General features: G+C 38.2%; 1 protein-coding gene across 1 annotated transcript; it reads right to left on the minus strand.

The window, feature by feature from the left end:
- Window positions 1–4641: 4641 nt before the first annotated feature.
- Window positions 4642–25768, minus strand: LCA5 (lebercilin LCA5). Its single transcript, XM_075747563.1, has 8 exons — window positions 25312–25768; window positions 19755–20138; window positions 16734–17263; window positions 15104–15241; window positions 13778–13874; window positions 12498–12643; window positions 10471–10609; window positions 4642–8617 (listed from the first exon to the last, which is right to left on the minus strand). The coding sequence occupies exons 2-8, from the start codon at window positions 19951–19953 to the stop codon at window positions 7815–7817; spliced, it is 2052 nt and encodes a 683-aa protein (XP_075603678.1). The 5' UTR covers window positions 19954–20138; window positions 25312–25768; the 3' UTR covers window positions 4642–7814.
- Window positions 25769–26201: the final 433 nt, after the last annotated feature.

Below are 26201 nucleotides of genomic sequence, written 5' to 3' on the forward strand. Positions count from 1 at the left end.
CAAATATTTAGAGCAAAAAATACTCAAATGGACCTCAGATGTCCAGATGTGGATAACAAGCCCCATTAACAGCAAGTACAGACAGCTCTGTAGACTTCAGGGAAGTCAATGGTGCCCTCTAAAGGAAACTCATGTGATACACAGGAGCTCTTGACAGCTGTTGTACCCACTTCCCATACAGCCACTGAACAATCCATGAACTATTTCTGAGCAATAATTTAAATAATTAATAAGATGACAAAATACGGAGTCCTTAATATCCCTTTTGAATTAGGGAAGGACAGGTCATGCAAAGTTCAGTTTTTTTCAAACATTTATTGTCCTGGGTAAGAAGGCACCCTTGTCCCAAAACATACATAAATGTTGTTGGGAGCAAGACATCAGCTCATGGCTCAGAAAAGAAAGCTACATTGAACTAGCAGGACAGTCTGCACAAGTGAAAGTGGGCCATGATATATTTCATAAAACATTATCCTGAGCTAAATAACATAAACCAGGAGCAGGTATATAGAGGGCAGTTACAAGAGCTACTCAGGAATGAAGTGTGTGAACAAACAAGCACCAGAGAAGACCTAGAGCTCTGTAAGCAGTGTTTTGTCTTGGCCTTAGCCAACAGGAGTCTGCAATTACTCTGCGAACCACTTACAAAATTCAACATATTCTTTTTCAAGAAACATGAAGTACCATGAACAATAACACATGCTTTGTTTCAAACTTCCATTTGAGGTCTGGCTGATCGCACCAGAAAAAGAACATTGTTTGGCCAAATCAAGGAAAAAGCTATTGGTATTGATCTCCAATGTACTGATTTGAAGATCTTATACATGGGTATACATTATTTCAGGACAACAACAATCTGCTGCCCAGGAAGATTAATCTTGCATTGAATTCAATAGGTACTGCAATGCTTTGCTCCTCAGGAAACCAGGACAAGTATTGCCAGGTTTTGTGACTACCACTTATTAAAATTAGGATTTATTTGATTAGGTTTTAGAGGAACTCTAGATCTCAGAGTGTAATTTATAACTGAGAAGAACAGAGAAATATTAATATTGCTTAGAATTAAATATTTCTAGTGAATGTTGTAAATGTTGCTCACACTTTAAGTAAATTGTGGGTTTTTTCCTCTGGATTGCAGGTATAGTATCACAAGGATGCTGTGATTTATCAGCTAAAGCAAAGTTACATCCTTTGCCCACAAAAGTTACATCCATGTGCCAGCATATGGGGTGTATCCACTAGAAACCAACAAAACAAAACAAAAAAACCCATCAAAGACACAGGATTTTCAGAAGACATTATAATATTCTTGGGAACATTTTCATCCTAGATGTATGCATTTCTTCAGTAGAAGAAACTAACATTGCAGCTCAAGAGTACACATTGCACTTCCAGGAGTGAAGATTGGTTGAATGTCTTTTCATTAAAGTGCCTGAGGTTTGGATAGAGAATGCCCATACACACATGAAAATGGGGGTGGTGCTGTATAATGCAGGAGAACATGGTAATTTCTAGTCTAACTTCCACCACCAACCGGTGTGACCCAGAGAAGGTCCTTTGTACCTCTCATTTCCTCACGGTTTCCACATTGGTGGTGTGAGGCCAACAGCATGTCAAGACAAAATTGTCTCTGAAAACCAAGCGCTGCTGCTGTTGTTCTATACGATGGGTTATGAGACAAGGAAAACCACATACCAAACAAACGATTGCTAGTTAAATAAGAATCATTCCTCAAGGCTCGGGTGCTTGGTTCATGCAGGCAGTTTAAGGTTTAGTTTTGTGCTTGTTTTGACTGAGAATTCAAAGCCAGAAGTAGTTTTATAGCAAGAGGAAGGTCAGGTACGGGAGTTCAGTTTGTGCCCTTTGCCAATCCAAACACAATTTCTTCATGCTGAGTACTAATAATTAACTGATCTCTAGTGAATTACAGCACCTGGGTTATCCATCCTTGCTACCATGAGAATTATTAAGTAGCAAACTGTGAAGCCAACAGCTCATTAGAAGCTTTTTAAAACACAGCAGCGCATAACCTGAGTCCCACAGACTCCCAATATGTCACAGCCCAGAGAACAGCAATGGAAACAAGACCACTGGTGCAATGGGAGAATGACTGGGAAGGTCTGGGATGAGGGAGCAGCAGGAGGATGGGCAGAAGGGCTGTAAGAGGCACCCAGATTAGCAGGTCATCAAGATCCTAGCACAGCAACATGCAGTTTTTCAGGTTACTTGGAATAGGAGGGGTGGCCTACATCCAGACTGATGGTGGGAAAATAAAGAACATGCCAGAGCCCTTGGCAGCTCAGAGAAGGTGCAAAAGGACAGTGAGGAAATCCTAATGACTCACAGAGGTGGGACAGGACTGACACAAAAATCACGGGCAGCTCCTAAAGGGCACAAACGGCACTTCCAAAGCCAGCTACCCTCCCTGGCCAAAGCAGTGACCAGGAGATACGAGGAGGACTTCAGAGCAGGCAAGTCTTGTTCTCTGGGTCACCGTAAGGACCCCTTGTCCAGGCCAACAAGTATCTTGCTGCCTGGTCAGTGGACAGACCACTTGAATACCTGCATCTTAGTATTCGTAAGTTGGTGTGTGAGTACAAGCAAAATCAGTTCCAAAATAAGATCATCTCCCCTTCTTAGCCTTTCCTACCCTCTTGCAACATGACTTCCACCCACAGGTGAGAAGAAAAACAGCACAACACGGCTGGTAGGGAGCTCCAAAGTGAGGAAAGAAACTGTGGGAGAGGAGATAAAGGGAACTTAGGCAGAAGATAACTGTGGTGGCTTAGGGGACAAAACGTAGAAGGCTGTTCAGACAGAATGAATGAATGATGGTTCATCAAAAGGAAAGACATGGTGGAAGCAACAAGAAGAGTTTATGAAAGTCAGAGGGAAAGAGAAGAAAGAGGGTTGTGGGACAAGGGAAGATTCACATAAATTAAGGCAAAAGATCCTGAAAACAAAGTTTGAACAAAATGTTTCAAGAAACAGGAAAATGGAGAAAAAAGGGTATTAGAAGGATAAGCATGCACGAAGCAGCTATTATAGAGAGAGTTGTTAGGATTTGTGTCCTGAATACAATGCTGTCATATTCAAGAACAGATGGACACACAGGAGGTGTCTGAGGCAACTTTGTGCAAGTAGCACAAAGGAGCTTTGTGCAAAGGATTTCTGCTGGAAGGGAGCATTAATACCAGTGGGACATGGCAAGGATGACAGAATCATACAACAGCTTCGGTTGGGACCTTGGCGAGTCATCTGATTCAACCCCCTGCTCAGAGCAGGGAAAGAAAATAATACCTAAGAGATGAAAAATTACCTTGCATCTTCACAGATAGAAAGTTAAGCTTTAGCTACACACCAGAAATGCATATCCAAAGTCAAACTTTCCCTTGGTTCTCTATGGTTGATGTTCCCCTCTGGAAGCAATGCTCATCTTACAGATTACTGGAATTGCTACTACAGTTGCTCTGGATTCCTTGCTATGGAGCACAGAGGGGTTTTTACATATCAAAACCAGGCAAAAGACACACATGGCAATCAACCTGTAGCTTGCTCTAAACACACATGCACATCTAATGCACAGCTGATGCCAGCACAAAACAAAAGATAGCAAAAATATTTCTCATGCAAACTGGATTGGTGGTTAATCAAGTGAATCGTACCTTTTAGAGAGGTATCCTAGCAACTCCCCAGCAGCCACAAGTCCCGGCTGACAGTGCACACTGATGCAATTGTTCTCCTCCTGCAGACATCAAAACTTTGCAGCTAATCAAAGAGATAATTCGAAACAGGAGACCACGTTAAATTTGATCCAACAAAAGGGAATTTTATAAATGAGCAATGTCACCCAGGGCATCTCTCATGCTTGAAGTTGTCATCTCAGAACTAGAGTAGGTCATGCTTAGTGAAGCCATGAAACTCTGGGAACAAAACCTCCCTTCCTGCAATTGGCAGCATGATTCTCCTGAAGGTGCTCGCTTCTGCCGTGTAGATTTTTGCTGGTCTCCGCTTTAGAGCGCTATGCAGAATTTATTACTATTTTCTTGAATAGCAAAGGCTCACCCGAAGCACTCTCTAGAGCACGAGTATCAGCAAAAGCACTCCTGATGCTCTTGTAGCCATTTGCCCCAAGGTGTTTCCCTGAACAAATTCCTACTCCTAACATGCCAGATCAGATATTCTTTCACATCTCCTGACAGTGCAAATAGACTCTGGGCTAGCTGCGCTGGGCTAGCTGCATTAGACTTTCTGTCTCAGGACCAGCAATGAATCTGCAGCTAGCAAGTAGCCGCAGCACATCCTCTCCAAGCGTCCTCGTTTTGGAAGCATTATAGATTTGCAATTCACCTCTTTAGGTGTGTATGGAACAGGCGAAGCAAAATCAGAAACATAGGATTTATTAGGGTTCTGAAAAATCACCTTTTTTTTTTTTTTTAACTCTTTAGGTAGCCCGAAGATACCACAGATCTGAGAAAAATATTCAACACATTTAAGCATTTCCCAGTTCACTCTTCTTACCACTGTAGTGTTCTTCAGGCTTCAGTTCAGAGTTCTCCTACAGCTTACATCTCTTCTCCTGGATTACACAATATCTACTACACTACCGCCACATTCCACCATTCATCTCCTCCTTTTAAGTTTATTCTTAAAACTTTCTGTTTTCTCTGTCAGCTGAGCTCTGACCACCTTCATCAAATGCTCCTCAGATACTTTTATTTGATGACCACTCTCCTGGGGATCAGACCTGGAAGACCAGTTTGCCTGGGGCAGTAATCATCTCCCTGATTATTCCAGTAAAACAGTTAATCAAGCTTTAATGCTCTTTTCTCATTAGAATGAAGGAATTTCTCCCATCACCTTTGGTGGTTCAGAAGGAAAGCAAAACACAACAGATGTAACAGCCACACGATCTGAACACCTAACAAACAGAATTCACAACTGGACGTAGACAAAAAATCATACACATTATCATTAAGGTATTTGTGACCTATTTTTATCACAAAAGATTAAATCTTCTGCAGTCAATCAAGTGTTATTAAACACTGCCACCACTAAAAGCAACAAGTAGACTATCTGGATACAGTAGTTGAGACCAGGGTCAATGGCCTACAGGGGATCAATGTGCTGAATCCTAAGGTCCACAGACTCTTTTAAGACCCTGCAAAAGTTGCTTCCAGTCAGAAGCAAACTGTTACTCGAGAGCAGAAACACTGCTGACAGATGTTAGAAGGACCCAAAGGCTTCCCCCCAAAACCAGAAGATTCCCTCTCAAAGCGCTGGCTTTATACACTTTAACTGTAATGGTATTTGCATACAGGTAACTCTAAAACTGGAAAGTGCAGCAAGAAAAGAAAATAAGCTGTAGAGATAGAGAGCAATGAGGGGGAAAAGGGAATCTATACCTGTGATACTGTTCCCAGCAGATTAATTTATTTTCACCTTCCTAACGCAAATAATTTTTTTTTAGTGCAAGTCACTGCAGTGTTTGCTTCAGGAAGAGTCTGGTAAGAGGACGTGAACATTTGTGAACTTAAGAAGGGGTTGATAATATGAAACAGCTTAGAAACTATACATTTGTAATTGAAACAGCAGGGCACATCAGTTCAGCACGATAGTTAAGAGTTTGCCAGATGTTAATGGGTTGACTTGCAAAGAAACAAAAAACAACCCTCCATACACTACATGATCCTTAATAACCGCAGCAGCTACATCATTGTTTTATGCCTTAGAATCCTCAACCACAATAAACAACCCACCCCAGCAGTATCTTCAGGAGCAAGGCGCCGCCTTCTAGAAGGGCAGCAGTCACCCGCAATTAGGACGAGGAAGTTAAGACAAACAACCATCCACTCACAAACACCCACAGTGTTTACCCACAGACTTCTACCTTTTACACCACAGTATTCCCCCAAAGAAGTCACTGCAGAGGAGTAACACAGATAGTTACATTCACTGTTGCCGGTCAGAATTGTCCTGATATTCTGACCATCTGGCAAGCAAAACAAACCAGCTCAATTCTCTAGTATTATAATCAATATATTGGGACTGTAAGCAAGCAGGTGAACATGAATTGCTCTTCACTACAGGGTGCCTAGTGAGAACGGTCCCACACACTGGGTCTGGATCTGTGACTAATTTTCTTTCTGAATGGGGGAGCAAACAAAGTTATTGCGTGATGCAGACACCAGCCTTTCTTTTCAGAAGAGCCATTGTGTTCAGAGAAATCTTGGCCCAAAGCACCCTGAAATCATGAGAATCCTTCTCTGTATTTTAGTATGTTTTGAATCAGGCTCATGGGGAGCATATCAGAGAGGCATTTCAAAGTCTCGTGTTCTAGTAAGGAATGACTTTCAGCTTATTTTCTGGAATGCCTCTGCTAAATCCTTCATTGCCTACCTTTGTGTGTACATGGCACCATGCAGTGCCACATCACTAGCAACATTGCTACCAACCCTCCCTCCTTCCCCAGTATGAGTAACATGATATAAAAAGTCAGAACTTTATGTTAAAGATGATTCTATACACAAACATTTTACTCATTTAATAAAACCATTTTGTTAAAAAAAAGACTTAGTAATGATTGGAACTTACATAGAAAATTCAGAAATTACAAAAAAATGGCATTATATAATAAATATAACCTGAATATATGAGAAGAGTTAGACAAATTTGGTAGTGAGGTCTACAGAAAACCTATGCAGAAGAGAGATCACCTGTTCCTGAGTCAATTATGTTTCTGTTGATGTTCTTTTGAGATAACATGATTGCAGTGTAGAATATTCTCTTTCTACCTGAGCCTTTGTGCTAGGCACGTCTCTTCTATCCATTTCATGACAGTGATGTTACATGTGCCTTCTCCTGACACCGTTAAGAGGCTCTGCAAATATCTGAGAAAGAAAATACCTGAGGCCTAAAAGAAGTACTCTAAATTAAAAGCAAGGTACTGTGAGCAGCCTACAGGTAAAAAAACCAAATGAAACCAAACCAAACAACCCAACACTTCCTATGCTGGCCAGCCAGAGATGCTCATCTAGTAGCTGCCCTGAATGCCAGGGCTGCCACAAAAAAGTTTGCCATCTTCTTGGCCAACTCATTCTGCAATAAATAATAATGCTGCCTTGTGAGAAGTATAACTTCACTTAACATACACTACACATCAGTAAATCTCAAAAATTGAGAGAGTGATGGCAAGAGAGAGAGGGTGAGAGCAAGCAAAGGGTAAGAGTGACAGAAAGAGAAGGATGAGGGGGGAAGAGAGTGAGCACGCAAGACAGCAAGACTGAGAGGGAGCATGAAGGGTGCATAAGGGAGCATGAGCAAAGGGGGTAAGTGAGCACAAGCCTCTGCAAGTCTTTCCACTCCTATGGCATCCCTAAAAACTCTGCGCTCCCGAGCCTCTCAGACCCTGAGCCACAGCTGCGTAAGTCAGATGGTGCCACGTCACAACAGTGACAGTTGGTCTGGAGCTCAAGCTGGGGCAACAATGTCTTCTCTGATTGACTGAAGCATCCAGCCAGCACCTATCTCATCTACCAAAGTCCCTCAGGACACCTTCCCTGTCTTTTTGCCAAGAGAGTCACTCCCAGATCTCCAAGGTCTATATTTGGATATTACATTTTAGAACAAATTTCCTGCATATAGGTTAGGCTGCTCTATCAAAGTGCATCTTTCCTCTATACATACACCCATTTAAGTAAATTATTCCTTCATAAGGCTTTTCAATATATCTGAAATGTTTAAAATCTGTATCCAATAAATATTACATGAGAATACTTTTTTAGTATTTACATACAAAACATATAAAATCATGATCATTGTAAGATTACTTCTTCGATTTCATCTTCTAAAGAACCAAGGGTCTTAACTCTTGGCTTGCTTGTAGTGTGTTGCAAACGGTGTCTGGTTAGGTTTCTTCCTTCACTGAAAAGCTCACTGTCTTCTTTTACTTTAACTCTACTGTTTTTATCGACAAGAAGAGTATTACCAGAGTCCCAATCTATGTCAAAAGGTGTATCATTATTTTTAGAAAGAAGGATGGTACCAGCACTGCTTCCAAAGAGTTGTTCCATTAAATTTGACTTCTTTTCTTTCTTACTATTGAAATCTGCATTTTCCTTAACATTTTCTTCTAAGTTGTCACTTTTTTGAGTAAGCCAGCTCGGTCTCCCTGATCCTTTCCCAAAGGAAGGTACATAACTACCAAATGTTAACTCATTACTTAAATCTTCAGTCCTCAGACTTCGTTGCTTCTGCCCTTGTGCTCTTGTGGCATCATCCTGGCTGTCACCTACAGGAAACCCGTTAGTAACCTTCCCAGGAATCTCAAAGAATTGGTTATTTTTTTCTTTTTTCTCCAGGGAATGAGATTTTCTTGCTGCATTTATGGGTAGCGCTTGGGAAGCGGGTTTCACGTTCATTACATTTTGAGTTTCTCTATCAATTTCTTGCATTTTAGCAAGCAGGAACTCTCTTTTTCGCTGTTCTTCCAGCATTTCAGTGCTTTCTCTCTCTACTTCAGGTTTGTGGATTTCTGTCTCAATCTTTGTTTTCTCTTCTTTATCCAATAAAAAGCTGCTTTCTTTTTTCACTTTGTCGTATTCTTCCCTTTCCCACTCTGCAGGAAATGTTTAAACATTATTTAAAATGTTTTAGTTCTCAAATGACTTTAAAAGAATATTTTGAAAATCATGCAATCAAAAGCCATTGAGTTTTTAGTATGGTCTTCTATGTGTACGTGGTTTTCCTACTGCAAAAATAAACCCTCCAAAAATTATAACTAAATTCACATCAGGTTCTCTGCTAATATCTTAGAAAAGCTTACTGTCATCTTCCAAATGGATTAGGACATTATCCACATTTTAGAATTTTCAGAGGAATTTAATTTCTGCCAATTGCCTTCCCATTTCCTGGGTTTGAATGAAAATGAATACAACATCACTGATTTTAATAGTTCTGACTTGCACAGTACTTTATCTTTCTTTGTCAGCACCACTGACTTCAGGATGGTTCTGGGATGCGTGGTTTAGGTTTGTGGGGTTTTGTTTGTTTGTTTGTTTTCCCCATAAAAGGAACTACTCCTGTGATGCTATCAGGTCATAGTCATAGGAGTCATTACCAGTTTCAAGTTGTGAATAATTTAAAATATACTGCATCTGCTGCATAAAGAAAACACCTTTACACAAGCGTTCTGTGCATCACCATGTGAACTCAATGAGAGTGTCTGTGCAAATTTCAAATGTCAATTTGTACAGCTAAAAAGGGACACCAAAGGTGCTAAACAGTAATAAGGTTCTAGATAGAACCTGCAAATAATTATGTGTACAAGAAAAAGGAAGCTTTCCAAATATTTCTCTCTTCAAAATATTTTTCTATCAAGACAACAGACGTGTGTTTGGTCAAAAGTTGAATATGACTACTTGGGCCCTTCAATATACTGGCACTCCTCTTTGAACATTTTATTCAAATTTCTGACAGATGTTTTCACAAAGTTCCATATTATCTATTGTACTTCAGATCAAGCTTACAGAAATAACTGCAACAGTTCAGTTAATATATTTATTTTTTTTTCAATAGCGTATCATTAGACCAAGGTTAGTAAGGAGCTACCTTTCTGTATGTAAGGAGAGGAAAATATCAGCTTGTAAGATGGGAAAGGAGGTCAGAATCATCTTAGAGATGCAACAGAGCAGATTCTTGGCTCATGTAAGTTGTGCACTGATGTCAGTGGAGGTAGGACATTTTACACAGAATTTACGTCTGAAAGCAGCTATAGATTTTTAGAATTCTTCCGTGTCATCTAGAATGAGTGTTTCTGTTCGTTAACTATAATCACTGAAATAGTCTTTTAACATGACAGGATGCAGTTCATCTAAAATACTTTAGAATATTAAGACATTTATGAACATAAGTCATTAAGATGTTGTGACAACCAAATTAATAAAAAAGCAATATTAAAATATTACAATACAACCTGACATTTCTCAAATAGCCACACCAAATGATTCAGATAACCACAAGTGAAAAGAGAAACTACAATTTTAAATGATACAAGTGAAGTAGAAAAAAATATGGCTTGAAAAAACAGGCCATATTAAGGAAAGCAGATTTGTTTTACAATAGTAAAAATCTATTGCCTACCTCAATAGCATCTAGCAAGTCAGAGATAACATCAGCATTTACCTGCTATGTCATCCTTGTTTTGTAAAGCAAAATCTCTTCAGGCTTCAGTAATTTTTAGTGGACAGCATTTTTTGGTGCTGCATACGTAATCAGAGCTGAGCGCAGGCTACAAGATTACTCTATATCCTGTATTTCTTTCTGATTCTCTTTGCATACTATAACTGAAAATAATTTTCCACTGTAGTGATCTCTGCAAAATCATTTTGCTCTTCTCACAAGAAACTAACAGTCTCACTTGATTAGTATTCTATGGTGTATTTTCCAGCCTTCAGCTGCCCGTTTCCTTACCATCATGTAGTTTTTGAAACCTCTCCTCCAAAGCCTGTATTTCCTCAAAACGTTTCAGTTTCTCTTGCCTTTCCCTGTCTTGGTCTTGTCTTAGGAGGTCTGCTTGCTCTTTCTGTTCTTTGTCTTGAGTTTCTTTTTCCTGAAATAAATTGATACCAAACAGAAACAGATGGAGAAAAATAATCAAGAAAACAAACAAACAAAATAAATCATATGAACTTCTATGTCATTCTGAAATCACATTCCTACTGCTAAACATAAAAATGAGCAAGTCATCTAAATCAAGCCAGCTTTGACAACTCTGGGGTTTGGCCCTAAAGTCTTACCACCTCTAACATAGTTTTATGCACCTGAAACAAAATGAATAGACATCAACTCTATTCTGTATTACGCATTTCAAGAAAGCTGCAGCTCCAACATCATAAAGCAAAATTATCATTGTGTTAGGGCAGTTCTCGTTAGAAGCCAGATATCTTTTTCAAGGGCTTTAATAGAAGGCCAGACCCCACCACCTTATTCTGTTAACAAGCAAGCAATTAGTTACCCTCTATTTACACAATCTGATCTTTTTTACTCAAGTGAGTGGGTTGTAGATTGAGACAGTTTCACGGTGGTACTCAAAGTTACGGAGTACTAAGAAACAGTGAAAGAGAAAGGTTGAATCTTGGCTGAAAAATTCAGCTAGTGAGTATACGTACACATTTAAATGAAAGAACCTGCAGAAAAGATATTAATGTCAGCAGTAAAAATCACTAACACAAAAAGTGGTGGCAATGAAGCGAAGAGAAAGCTGGCATAATCCAACATGTGAACGCTAACTTTGCAGCTTGTGCTTAAGTAAATAAGTAAAATAGCTTCTAGATTAAAATACATTTCTAAGAGAAATAAGAGAAACAGTTACTACTTAATGAACAAAGAAAATACAACTATTAGCCAAAACAACCTCAAGTATTTTCCCTTCATGTACAAGATTATTATTATTATATTTAAAAAACCCACATAAAGTTCATAAAGAGATGGCGGCCAAGGACTTAAAATGCTTGACTTCGAAAACTGATGAAAACGCAGGCTACCCAAATCTAATTTACGTTACATAAAGCAATAGCCATATACAAACTAGAGAGGTTTGTAAGATGACATATAGTTGGATTCCATGAGCTGCACTTGTACCAACTCTGCAGTTCCGTAACTCACACCCGTAGTATGTGCTGGAAGAATCCATACATTAAACTACATCCATACTTACAGAAAGGATTTTGGAAGAGAGCACATATGAATAATATAGCTGTGAAAAAGCTTCAGTCCTACCAGGAAGCCAGTCAAGACCATCATCAGAGCATTATTTCTGACAAATAGTCCTAGTCTTATGTAATCAGAATTTGTACAATTTGTACCAGAATCTGTGTCATTCTGATTTGCAATACTTTACAGATCTCTTTGTTTTAAGCCTGAGGTCACAGAAGTATTAGCAATACTTCTAATGGTACTATTTTATAATAAAAAGGGAAATGGAAAAACAAAAAAAATCCAACCATATTCACAAAGCTGGAAAAAACGACAGGAGAAATACCAGCACTATGACAATAAGAGGAAGTGTTAGATTTATGCATTGTGAAATAAATCTGGAAAGTAGAAGAAACCATAATTAAGACCAAAGCAAAAAGAGAGACAAGGCAGCCAGCGCTGTTACAACAGATTGCTCAAATAAGCATTAGAAATAAAGAAAAGGGGAGAAAACCAAAATGAAGTCTTAAAAACTTCCAGGAAATTAGAGTGGCAGAAAAAGAAACAAATTTAGCGAATGGTTATCAGTAAGACATAGAATGTGATGAACTAAGTGTCACAAAAATGGAATATGATATTTCTGGAAAGGATGAGTTTTTCTTAAATATCAGAATGTTTTCTAAATTATATTTTCTATATATTTGTATATTTACACATATTTTCTAAAATAAAAACTCCGCATTAAACATTCAGTCTGATAGGTGAGTAATCTGAAGCAAGTCTCAAATTTTTATGGAACTCACTATTTTAAGAAGAATCCCTTCTTTCTTGTTTACTGTGTCACCACATACAAGTTTTGATTCTGGAAGAAATTCTATTGGTGAGAAGTATCCACTAGTCTGTACACCTTTTGTGAGCTGTGCTCCTTTTTTAATATTTTGGTTGTTGGCTGTAGAAAATACAAAGAAATCAAATCATGTTTTAACTTGAAAATACCCCACTATATGCCTATCTCTCATTTTTAATGATTTGCAGCAAACATAAAAGACTGTATCAGAGCCAATGGAAGTGCAAAGTATCAACAAGTTTCACATAGTTGCTTTCATCATCTGTAAAAGCTAATTTAAAAAAATTGCATGCAAAACTTCTACTGAAGAAAAAAACCCCTCACCTTAAAGCTACTTATAAAGTCATTATAGTATACTGAATATTTGTTTAAAAAATCCCCACAAAATATCTCACTCATCTTACTGCTTGTCATAGAAGCTACATGTAGAGAAGCAAACTCATAAAATCAAAATTCACTTACTTGCATCTTTGAAACACATACACTTATCTCTATGGAATGACATTTTTAAAAATCTGAACCTAAAATGGAATAATAGTAGAGTATCTATAGTAAAATGAGCAGCAAACTGTTTGAAATGCTGGCATTAAATATTTAAAACAGTCCCATAAATTGCTTATTCTGACAAGTAGATTCTACTGATCCAGTGAAAACAGTCTAAGTACACACACATATTTATGTAGCTAGCATAAAGCCTGAGGCTGCCTTGTCACACCAGAAGAAATCACTGCATTGATACTTCTAGAAGATTATGTTCTGGGACATATGTACTTTTTAAGTAAAAAGAGAGTGCAGCTCATCTGACAGACAGTAAATTTGAATTAGTAAAAAAAAAAAAATAAAAAAATCATCAAAATATTCATAGCAGTGAAGTTAAATATTTTTAAAGCCTCTGTAATTTATTGTCATGTAAGAATTATCTATGATCTATTAAAGAATCTACTAAACAACCTTCCCCCTTTTCCTTTACCCATAAACATCTGGTGTGAAAGGAGTTAGGAACACTGTTTGATCAAGTTCTAGGTTTTGGTTCTGCTGCAGTTACAGAATAGTCAAACAAATAGTTACAATGTGCCCTTCTTTGTAACCAGGGCTGTGTGGAAAGCAGTGCAAAAAGTAAATGTTGTTGAACAAGCAGTGGTAGGGTCAAACACTGAACAGCATGAATGATAAAACATAACACAGTAATTTAAAAGTGTCGCTATTTTTCTGCCTTTACTGCTTTATATAAGTTACCTCTTTTTCTTTGTATAATATCCATGTCTTTTCTCGGTGATAGCTTCAACATGCGATTAGCATATATATTTTTTGCTTCAAGTTCTCTTTCTTTTTCCTGTGAAAGAGGTGGGTATAACAGAATGAGTTACTAATGTTTCATTTACTAGTCATCAGCAAAGCTGTAAATTAAATTAAAACTCTATGTTGTAAATAGAAACAAAGTAAAGTAATTGACAGTTACATCCAAAGTTTTAAGGAGAACAATCACATTCCTAACTTTGCTTATGCTGTAAGAAAGGAGCCAGAACTTTCCTCAAAAAAAAACCTCATTAGCAAAATATTTGGGGGAGGGGGGTATCTCTGCAGTGAAAATAAAACTAAATGCCAATGTTTCCATAAACTTGAATAAGACTTACAACATATGTATAGATTGCACAACTGAATTTTCAGTATTGTAAAGAGTTAAACATTTCAATGCTAACAATGTTACTGGTCACAGGGTATGCCAGCATCACGGAGAAGAAGCCCACTGCATCACAGAGGAAAAGACATACTCTTCTCTCATGACATTTATTGAATAAAATACATAAAATCATCTAACAATGAAAATATTTTCAAAATATCAAACTCTCCACTAACAAATCAGGCTTAAAACACTCTAAACAAATAAGGTTTTGAGTTACTAATGCTACTGCTACTTGCTTGATAGGTAGTAAGGTGGTAAACTGGTGCATCTCCATTATATGAATATGTTTGAGACTTAGGGTTTCAACGCAATTCTCCTAGAAACTAAGTACCTTAGCTCATTTTTTTTTTTTTTCTTAAACTAAGTAGAACATAACAATATTTTCAGTCCTTAAATTGAGAATTTGGGCAACAACAGGGTGGGGGGATGCAAATAAACCTTTGCACAAATTTAGCAACACATGTGGATATCACAAATGCATGAAATTAATCTTTACACAAACCTACTGTAATGCAAGTACATGAGTAACATAAAGTACTGTATATTCCCGCAGATTTAATTTTAAAATCAAGACTTCAAATCCTAATTTTCCAGATGATCTTGTTGTTTAACTGCAATGCTTGGCGATGTACTTGATCTTGCTTTTCTTAACTAGTGCTAACAGTAATGATTAACATAGAGACATTCTTATTATAAACACTGTAGGGTCAGAACACAGAATATTTCAATTTAAAGCAGGAAAAGAACTCATATGTGGTATATAATTAAGTACACATCAGAGAGCGCAGTCACTGGTAAACTATTAAACCTGATTACAGATACTTCCAAAGATAAAATGCCAGAACATGGTTAGCAACTTGTATTGCTTCACATTTTACCTTCAGCTTCTGATTTAGTTGATGAAGCTCTTCTTGTAGAACTCTGTTTTCTTCTTGAGCCTCACACATCTTTTTTTTCTTTGACTGTAACTCTCGTTGAAAACTGCTACTACTTAATTCAAGATTTTTTTCCAGATCCTTCAATTTAAAACAAAACAGTATTTTTTAATAGCAAGTATTTTTTACAGTTAAATTACTTAAATAAAATGACAGTAAACCAGCATCCTGAATTCAGATATCGGCTCCACCACCATTGCTGTAACACTGAATACATTTAAACCCTTAATCCTAACTTTGAGGGGGCAGACAGAGCACCTGCAGATGCTGCAGCTCATCCTTCTGGAATATTGACACGAGATTTGAGCATGTAATGGGAATACACACTACTTTCTGCAAGGCTCTTGGCACAGCAGACCTCCAGATCTCTTAAGACAAATCTCAAACTGATGATTAAGAAACAGAATACCTCCCTGAATGGGTAGGATTAGAAGAAAGACAACAAGAAATAATTTTTAACCTTTCTACAAGAAAAACATTTGTGATTGTGATTTCATTTACATACCCTCATCTTGCAATAGCTGTTTTAAGTGAACCTGTGATGATGACAGAAGGAAAAAATGTAGAAGAAAATCTCTTACTTTTTAGACCATGATTCATTTTAAGATTATCCAGTACTACAAATGCTGAAATACCTGATCATAAAACTACAGATGGTGACACTATAGGGTGAGGTAATTTGGGTAACTCAGCAGTTTATATCCTGGTATTTTGGGATTTATTTTATGAAAGCTTAGTTTCCAGCTTAATCCTTTGGATTTCCAGATCTATTATCTCTGTAATGTAATTTAGGCTTAATTACTAATATAGACACCAAACTTTAACACCATTTTAATGACTGACACAATTTCAGCTAAAAATAGTATTGCATACATACAACTACCAACAGTACAATAGTGTTAACACAATTATTTTTTAAAAAGATGAGTTTTTAGACGTTTACAAAGTAGATATGTTTAGACATGTTTACAAAAATTTAAACATAGTGCTGAACATAAAAAAAATATAGTGTACAAAATTCTTAAAATGGATACCTGTAAAATGTTCTAAAGCTCATTTTAGTATTAAAAAAATAACTGTAATTTTGTGCAGCTCTGCTTTCAGATTGTGCAGAATAGTGGACAAACACTGCATGAATGCAGCTCACAAAATCGAAAAAGAATTACTATACATATGTTTTTTAGAATTTTAGTATACGGTTCCCTAAATACCCAGAAAATTTTTAACAAATACTTCCCCTCCAAGAGGACAAATTAGATTGCATAAAGTTGTAGTATGGCTGCATGCATTTCTGAAACGTTATTACTGGTTATAAAAACACTTAAAAGCACAAGTCCACAGTATACATTTCGACAAAATATACTTCAATTGTAAACAGAAATTTGAATGTACAACTCCAAGTATGTAACTATATAATCACCTTGGAAATAATTTACTTAATAGTACTAGGTGTAAAAAAAAAAAAAAATATTTTCTATTTGCTCCACAACTGTGAAAAAAATACAAGTCATGAAGCTCATTATGGCAAGAAATATCTGTACCAGAATTTCTTACGAAAAGAAAGTAATCTCACCTTAACTCTTTTTTCACTGTCCTCTAGCCTGCTCTCTGCATAGGCTAGTTTCTTTGCCAGGTCATCTCTTTCAGCAAGGTGCTTATCTGCAGACAGCTTTTTCAGTTTCTGTAAGACAGTTTTTGTTCTGTACAGTTCATCTTCTGAATCTTTCAGCCGTCTCTCAGTTGCACGTTCTCTCTCTTGAGATTTTCGTAGGCGCTCCCTTAATATTCTAATCTCATTGTTGTGCCGAGCAAGGAGCTGAGAGATTTCGTTTTCCGTATCTTCAAACTTATTCAAGGCTTTCTCCTGCCTGTGCTGAAGCCTCTTCAGTGCCCTGTTTTCCTTCTGTAGCTCATCTAGTTTGATGTGGAGTTCAGTCAGTTCATTTCGGAGCTCATTGATTTTCAGCAGCCTAGCAGAAAGAACTCTTTTTGTAACAAGATCTATATCTTTTGCAGGAGAATCCCTAGTGAGGCTCTGAGAACGGAAACCCCAACGTGTCCCTCTTTTGCTTGGTGCATATTTGGAACCCAATTTCTTTGTGGCTAAGAGAGGAAAAATAAAAAGCATGTTTACTATAAGACAATGCAATTTGTCTATTCAGACATCCTTCTTGGAATAAAGCTCTGCCTGAAACAATTTTACAATACTTAGCAGAGATTGCAGCTTTCAAACCAGACAATAAAAGGCATATATATGATAGACTTTGGGTCCTTTTGATAGATAAAAAAATGGAGATTTACATTTGTGATCTACTGTAAGAGGTAGTATTTACAGCCATCAATATAGGACCATTGTAATCATCTGCAAATCGCATCAGAAATATGAGTCATATTTTGTTAAGATTTGATGATGTTTATTAAAATGTTTTAGAAATACTGCACTCCTATGCATACAATATTATCAAATGCTTCTCAAATGGCAACAATTAGCTGAGCATTAGCTAGTTATGTATTATGCAAGATGTAATTCTCTCAGACAAATGCAGTAGTATTTTCAAAACCAGCTGTCATGCTTACAGACAAAACAGTAGATTTCAAAGGCTCAATGCAAAAAGCGTCCAAAGCAAAATTATAAATCGCATGAAAACTCATTTCTCCCCTGAATAATTTATTGTCGTATCACAAGTTATTTCCCACACAGCATCCTCATTTGATTACTAGTATGCATCACTCACACTCCTATTTGATATTATTATTTTATTATCATTCCCATAGATAACAGCTAAACATTTTGTTTCTATCTTATTTGCCTCTCAAGCCACACTCAAAGCAGCATATAATGAAGCATATAATCCACCAAAAAGATCTCTTAAAACAACTAAATATATAGTGAGTGTATCATTCATTAAGGTACACCAGTGTTCGGAAGAAACATTCTCAGCAGCAGCAGCTTATAATTCCGGCTTGAAATACAGCGATAATGCTGTTACCTATACACAGACAGTGTGTGTGCGTGACAGCAAATTCTTCCTCCCCTTTGGCACTCACCATATTTTTATTCTACAGAGAATATTTTACAGCAAAAATAACAGCTTTAAAATATTTGTTATAACTTCCTCTAAACATTTTGCACAAATATTCATTTTCTGCTTCATGTTAATTTTTTCCACAGCTTGGGCAAACAAAATAAGGATTTTCTTTCCTTTACAAAGAACACTTTCAGGTGTGAAAAGATTATCTAGTACACACACTGCAGGAATGATGCCACTCCTATCACCAACTAAGGGAATTCCCACTAATCCTAGACTTCCAGCCCCTTCAATAATTTCTCCACATTTAGGGGAGAACAGAAAATTCTAATATCAAGTTTGCACTTTTGACTGTATAGTTAAATTGGGGAATAGTGTCTTTCAAGAATAACATTAACGTTCACAACATCTTCATGTAATAATAATTATGTTCAATTTTGGCTATGTAATCAAAGAACTAGTCATTCATTTGCCTCCTCCAAATTAAATAGCATAGTTGAATGCAGTTTTTGTTTCCCAGAAAGCTAACCCAATACTGCTTTGGAGAAGATGCCACTCCTGAACACAGCAAAGCTCAGCAAAACACCAGTTGCACCAGGACCCCAACACTGTCAATGATCTGAAGAGATACACTCCCTCAGCAACTTCAGTATTTACTGTTAGATCTTCTGGCACACTCTAGATCATAATGTTGACCAAATGATTCATACGGTATCAAGCACTAACAAATGAAATGGAACACTTGATCAAGAAGGGTGGGATATGCTCTGACTTCACCAGAAAACGCGTGCAATTATTTAGAACAAACTGTCAAAGTGCAGCAGAGAGGCTTCACATCCCTACTTCAGCCGAGGACCCGTATAACCATTCTCTCCCTTTTTGTATGGATGTTTACTTCCCGACAGTCTCAACCAAGAAAGCAGCTTATATAGGTGAGGTGTGTGTGAGGGAGCTCGAAGTGGAGCTATTTCATCTCAAATTGGAGATCTTTTACCCTCAAGGAAGGACTAGGAAAAACTTTCTTTTGAATTTCCACATGCACCTAATTTTCACCAAACAAATTTTCTCTCTCTTGCCATGTTAGAGGTCTTTCATTTGTTCGTTTTTCAAAAGTACTCAGTATTACACTGTGAAGTTTAGTCAACTAGACTTCCATAAGAGAGATACCTTTAGGGGTATTTTGTCAGAGAAATTTTAATAACTGTCTCGCTTTTACTAACTGCATAGTACGGACTTGCCTTGAGTCCTTGGCCTCGAGTTTTTTTTGTCAAAGACAAAAAGAGGGCATCAGCATGATTCAACAAAAGGCTAGTATGTGAGCCATTTTCATCTGTTAAGAAAAATATGAATAATTCTGAAAATCACCAAAAATCATCCTTATGCAGGAACAGGTTAATTTCAGTTTGCAGCAGAGCCGTTTCAGTCTACCTGCCATCTGTAGCATAATTCACATGAACCTTATTTGCAGATTCTCATAATGGTAGTTTCCCACTTTTATTTCAGCTTTCAAAGATAATTAACTCTTTAGAGCCGTTACAAAGCAGCATTTTCTGCTATCTGCCTACCTTGGTAGTGCACAAGGCTGTTTGAAGTTTGTGTTTTGTGATCTCTTTTTTCTTGGCTTGTAGACAGATAGCTTAGTGTTGGCGACTGGCCAGATGAATGAGATGCATTATCTTCATCTGAATAATAGGAGTCACTATTTTTGTCCCCATCTGATTTCCTGTCATGTTCAGAATCTGGACTCCTTACTCTTTCTCCCATTTTTCAGATTTAACCACTTTCCAGATTTTTCTCAAAGACTGTTCATTTTGACACAAAGTACGTTTCAGTTGTCACAATGGCAGCAGCTGGATTATTTCCTTGGATTTATCATCTTCGTCTCCAAAGCACGAGATCTTTGTAGTTCAGTTCAGCAAGCAGTAGCTATCATACAGAATGCATTTTTTCTGTAACAATTGAGAGAGAGAAAAAAAGTGAGAATGGTTTTGCTATTTAGTTAAGAAAGGCAAAAAAATCCCTGTAAAACAATTCAGGATTCCTATAACCTTATACCACGTGCTGTGCTACATTAGCCTTATTATTTATATTAAATGTGACATACATTACTCTAGGAATGCTACTGGTATTACACTCAGTAGTTTGAGGAACTTCATCTGCAAAAGAGAAATCAGAAAATTAACACAGCTAAATCTAGAACAAGAAATTACTCCCAGGTCAGAGAGATGGAAAAAGCAGCATTTGGAAAACAAAACAGAAAACAAGCGAAAGCTTGACGCTATTCAGGAAAATAATTTAAACGTATTTTAAAACTTTTTAACCAAACAAACTAACAACTTATTCATGTAACTAGAATTAAGATATCTGTAGAATTCGACTAAATCTTCCATATCTCGATTTCTGATGTTCTGGCATTGTGATGTTTAATAATGGGCTTGCAAAATCAGTTGTCTTTCTCTGGAGGACATTCTGTCCCTAACCACTACTGAGACTGTACCTACGTATCACAGTCTTTGACCCAAAAGCACTCCCATACCCTACAACATCTACTGTTTCATGCCTTCAAGAACCAGCAGGAGCAGACACATTTGTGTCATTTGCTTCATATGAAAATGCAAATATAGCCATTTTTGGTTTTTTTATATCTGATAAGAAAGACCATGCTGCTGGTATATGGTAAACATCATATCTGCAGCAGGTATAAAATGAGAAGGGCTGCTCCTACAGCCTATTTTCTGATGTAAAATGAAAAAATCCCCTAATCTCAAGGTAAAATCACTTTATTTTTCATTTTTGGAGACACTTCCTGAGAATATAATGGAGCAAATATATTCAAAATTTTCCTCACCTTCTCAGTCAAAAGAATTTTCTCATCAGTTTAGGAAGTATTTTACTGACTATGCTCAGCCTCCCAAGTCTTTTGTCTCTCTCACCCACCACTCTTCACAGCTCTCAAGCTTATTTCACCATCTATCTCCCTTCAATCCACCTTCAGGACATCAAGCCTCTAATGGGTGAATAAATAGGACTTGCATCAGAGCCCATCAGTTCTGCCTGTTGAATGACATAAGCTCCTAGTCCATTTCTAAATGGTAAAGCAAACTACACACACAAAATTGAGCAGCTTTCAATCAAAACTCTTCACTGCAGGGCATACAACATACCTGTAAATGAGCTGTAAATTTTTCACTATATTATTTCCCTAAACTTAGCACGCTTCTTGGCCTTCTATTCCACTGTCTATACATGCAGAATTGCATAGCGAAGGAGAACCGAAGTGTCAGCTGCCAAGACAGGTTTCATTACAAATTCAAGCTTTCTGGGCCAGTTCACTGTTAGCATAACTCTGTCTCCAGTGACTGGAATCTATTTGCCCTCATAATCTATGCAGAAAGAATTAGAGGAATAAATATCCCAACACATTTCTAAACTGGGAAGCTGCTGGGAATTAATACTGAATTATTTGGAAGACTGTTTTTCTTTACTTAAGGAGTAACTTTCCAAAACAATGTTTTTAAGCACCTAAATATTTTCAAAGTGGTCCAAATAAATTACATGCCTAAAACTTATGTTGAGAGGATTCTGATGAAAACTAAAATTGCACTGCAAAGCCCAGAAAGAAGGTAAGCTATGCTTAAGATCACTTGTCCTAGAGATTGCTAAACACATGCTGGAAGTTATTGGTTATTGTGAACATTCAAATTATCAGTAATGACTGTTCTTTTTTCATCTTTAATAACTATATTATTTCAGAAATTTCAAAAGTATATACCTAGCCATAATTGCATTATCTTGTTTGTCTTTGAGTGTAATGAAGACCCTCAGATCTGTTCATGAGTGCACAACTAAGATCATGTAAGAATATTTGAACACATCAGGGTGTATCCCTACTCCCAAACAGCTCCATTCCCAAGTCCTGGCCTCAGAAACATCTGCCCAGAATGTATGTTATTTTGCTCCTTGAAGAGCAAACCAAGCCCAAACTGAAACCCAGGCAGAATTTGGGAGACAACCTGTTCTCTAGAGGGTGCGCAGGCAAGGCTGCATCAGTTCTGTCTCCACACGACAGAATCTCAGGGAATGCAAAAAAAACCCACCAAACTAATATATTAAAATACTAAAATAATATGAAATACAAAAAAGAGTATTCTGGAGGGCTGTAACACAAACCTTGTACTATTGCAGTCATCCTGACTATAAAAAAAAAAAATTAAAAACAGAGGAGTACAGATATTGGGTGGCTGTAGGAGCCTGAAAACACAAACACGGGACAATACTGGGGCCCTAAGCTAAAACAGAAGTCTTGGGAACTGGGTAAAACCAGTTTTGTAGACAACATACAGAACAAAGAAGAAAAGTATTCAACAAATGTAAAACACATCGCATGCAGTAAATTCAAATGTAATGTGGAATCATGAATCAATGAATAGAACAGAACAAAGAGCAAGGTGCACAGTGTGTTAACAAGCATATAAAAATGATCCTAAATGGACCCAAGGCAAGGAGGAAGAAACCATCACCATCCTCCTCCTGCCTTGGGATGCTGATGACTTGCTGTAAAGACTTCCCCCTCCTAGATGAAGCCAGTCAAGTCCCAGAGGAAATGTGGGTGGGTGAAGACAACTACAGAGAAAGGGGTTTGGTACTAGAGTTTGTGCCTGTACCACTGCAACCATATATAACTTGAACTGTGTTAGTAACTTGAAGTGTGTTAGTATCTGAACTAAGTCTTTGATTAGATCATTAAGATTTTAATTAGACCAACAATCAATTGTTGGTTCTGCATCTAAGATGTGTTTCCTGTTCTGCTCCTAACAACATGCTGAATAAAACAAACTAGTGGGAATTCAAACAACCTAGTCTGTTACTTGGATGCAAGTCTGACCCAGGGCCACAGGGGCACGTGTGGCATCCAGAGGAGTCCTGGGCTCCTGGAGAGGACACTTCAGTGTTAGAAGCACCACCACATCTAGAAGGGTTAACCTAGCTCTGTGCGGAGGCAGGGATTACTCTATGATGCAAATATCTTCACCAGTGTAGATATAGCTAAGATATGCCCAAATTTTGTCTGCCTTCAGGACACAGAAGGACAGAAAGAAATCATCGTGCAGACTTTTTCTTGAGAAGAAAACAAATATGAATGAAAACAAATGGGACTGCATTTAGGGAAAACATAAATGCCTACAGTTCAATCATCAAGATGTCTAATTATATATATAAAACTAGAACACTCACTTTCACTTACTGACTTAAAGCTGATCAGTTATTTTATAGTCCCACAAGTGTTCAGTGAAGAGGCAATAATCTTTTCAAAGAATCATTTTCATAACTCAGTGTATTTAAAACAGATAAATTGTAAGAACTGGAGGATTAGAATTATCCACCACTTTTATACTGGATATTCCTCACTTTTGAGAATATTTTGCTAAGTACCATTTTGACATATAGCAACATAAATGAACAGTAATTTTTGATGCATTCTGGAAGTACTTTGAAAAGCAATGGACTGAAAACAAATTGAAAAAGGTGAACCAATAAAAGCTCCCTTGAGGAATCACCAAAACATTTTCTGAATCTTCACATGGCTGTCAGTTTTGTAAATTGGTAATATTATCATGTTTTCCATATAAAAAAAGAAACCTTAGTCTGTCAAGTCTTCCCAAATTCAGTTTTCCACCAGTTTATAATGTAATTTGATTAACATAAAGAATGCAGTTTATCCTGAGAACGAATGAATCGCTAGGATATTTGAGTTTTACTTCAGTTAGCCTAAGGACTGTCTAATTAAGAAACGCTTTGGTTCACTGACTTTTCAATTGTTACCAACTAGTTTGAGTTGATTATAAAATAAGTTCAACTCACATAATATCCACAAAGTTATGTATTTTCCTCTGGTACCTTTAATAAGTTTGTGAGGAGTGAAACATTGTGGGTTACCAGTCAGTCTACTAAGCTCCACCACCACCAAAACCTCACCCCTCTCTCCCTAAAAGCTCCATAAATGCTTTTAGAAGCCTAATGCTTCAAGATCACATCAGTATAGAATGGTTGAAGTAAGTCTGTGACTTGTACAAACTTTAGAAACAGTTTTGTTTCCAGAATTTCATACTCCTTCACTTTGTAACTTCTAGTATTGCTATTATTTACATATTTTGTTTTGAAAACATGCTTACAATTACAAAAAATCATTCAAGGTCCAGGTCACTGCAAAGGACATGACAGACAAAACAGAGAACAACTGTAATGGTGACAGAATACTGTCTCCCTATCACTCCTAAGTAAATCACACAAACAGAAATTGAACTACTGGATTACAGGTATCAAGCAATAGAGAGACAGGAAAATTACACAGTAATTCTCTCACAGTACACCCAGAGCTTAGTTCTGTAGTGCAAGACTCATAAAACTTTTTAAGTCCTTTTCAACCTTAATACCCTTCTAAGAACAGAAGAAGCTAGATGCTTTTACTGGTCACCGTATGACACTTCCCGAGTATAAATGCTGACCTCTAACGGTCCACTCTGTTTTTCCACCTATTCTGAGAGAGGGACAGCACAAAAAAGAGCCAGCTTCAGACAAGTACAAAATCATCAATCCAAATTATTAAAGCACTGAACTTAAGAACAAAGAATAACTTCAAAAGAAACTAGTCTCTCTCCTCCTCCCATCTTTTTCACATCCAAATACTGTAGTTTTTTTCAGAAAAGAGACAAACAAAAGAATTTACTTGTATCACATCAAAACATATTATTGATGAGGCTTTAGTGAGGAGCAAATACTTTATTAGGGAAGCTTTCTGCAGCTGCTGACTCACCTGTATGCATTTTTTCTAAGTTTACCAGCTTTTGGTGATGTAAAATGCTGTATGGTTTTAAAATTTTTAAATGTTAAATTTATCTGATTCTGTGTCAGTAATACTTCATGTTCCTTTCATCAGCAGATCTCAAAATGAAAAAGTTGCTCTAAGTCCCAGATCAAAGATGAGGAAACAGTGGTCAAAATAGGCAATACGCAGGCCAGTCCTGCAACCAGGAAAAGGGATTATGTTTCTAAATCCTCTACCAAGGAGGCCCATGCCGTCATTCACATTTCCAGCTATACCTCCGGTGTCTGCAGACTTACCTAGTTCAACTTTGCCATTCCTGATAGCAGCTCTCCAGTTCCCAAAGTGTAAGCAAGCAATTTTCCTTCACTGCAGAGAAGTTCTTAAAGAACACATCAAATATTATTTTTAATTAACACTTTTTCAAACAACTAACGACTACACTTGAGAGTACGTTTTAAGTGCAATCGTTTAATGCTACAATAAACGACTTCTGAGGAAAGGGACTGAACGTTCGCGGCCTGGTGTACACTGCTTTTCGAAGGCCTGCTGCCTGAAACCCGGCGGTGCTCGGGACGAAGCCTCTCCTCCGCGCCAGAACTCCGCCGCTGGGAGCCCCGGGGCCTAGCCGCCGTCCCAGCTGCCTACCCCGGGACCGAGCTGGTCACCCCGGCCCACACCGCACGTCAGGAGTGAGATCCGCAGCTGCGGAGCCGAGCACATTCCCCCGCCCCGAGGCTAAGCCTAAGCCTTGGCCTAGCCCCAGGCCCGCTCCCAACTCCTCCAGCCCTCAGGAGCACCCCTGACCCCCGGTCCTGCCCACCCCCCCGGCTCCTCCCTCCGCCCCCCGATACCCCGTCACCCCAGCCGGCCCCGGCGCGGCCTCGGACGCCCCCCGAGCGGCCCCACCGCCGCCGCCGGTACCTGCCCGCCCGCCGGACGCGCCGGCGGTTGCCACGCTACGCTTAAAGGGGCCGCCGCGGCGCGCGGGGGCTATTGACAGCGGGTGCCCGAGCAACGGGGCGGAGGAGGAGGCGGGCTCTTGTCGTCAGCCATTGGCTATCTTCCCTGCCAGCTTGACAGCGCGGTGCAGCTCCCGGCGGCTGATTGGTACGAGCGGCTGGCAGCGGCCGAGGGGCACCCGCTCTCCCCATTGGTGGGCGGCTACAATCGGGCTGCTGATTGGTTG

This window comes from Balearica regulorum, chromosome 3 (genome assembly GCF_011004875.1).
Source record: "Balearica regulorum gibbericeps isolate bBalReg1 chromosome 3, bBalReg1.pri, whole genome shotgun sequence".
Classification (NCBI taxonomy): Eukaryota; Metazoa; Chordata; class Aves; order Gruiformes; family Gruidae; genus Balearica; species Balearica regulorum.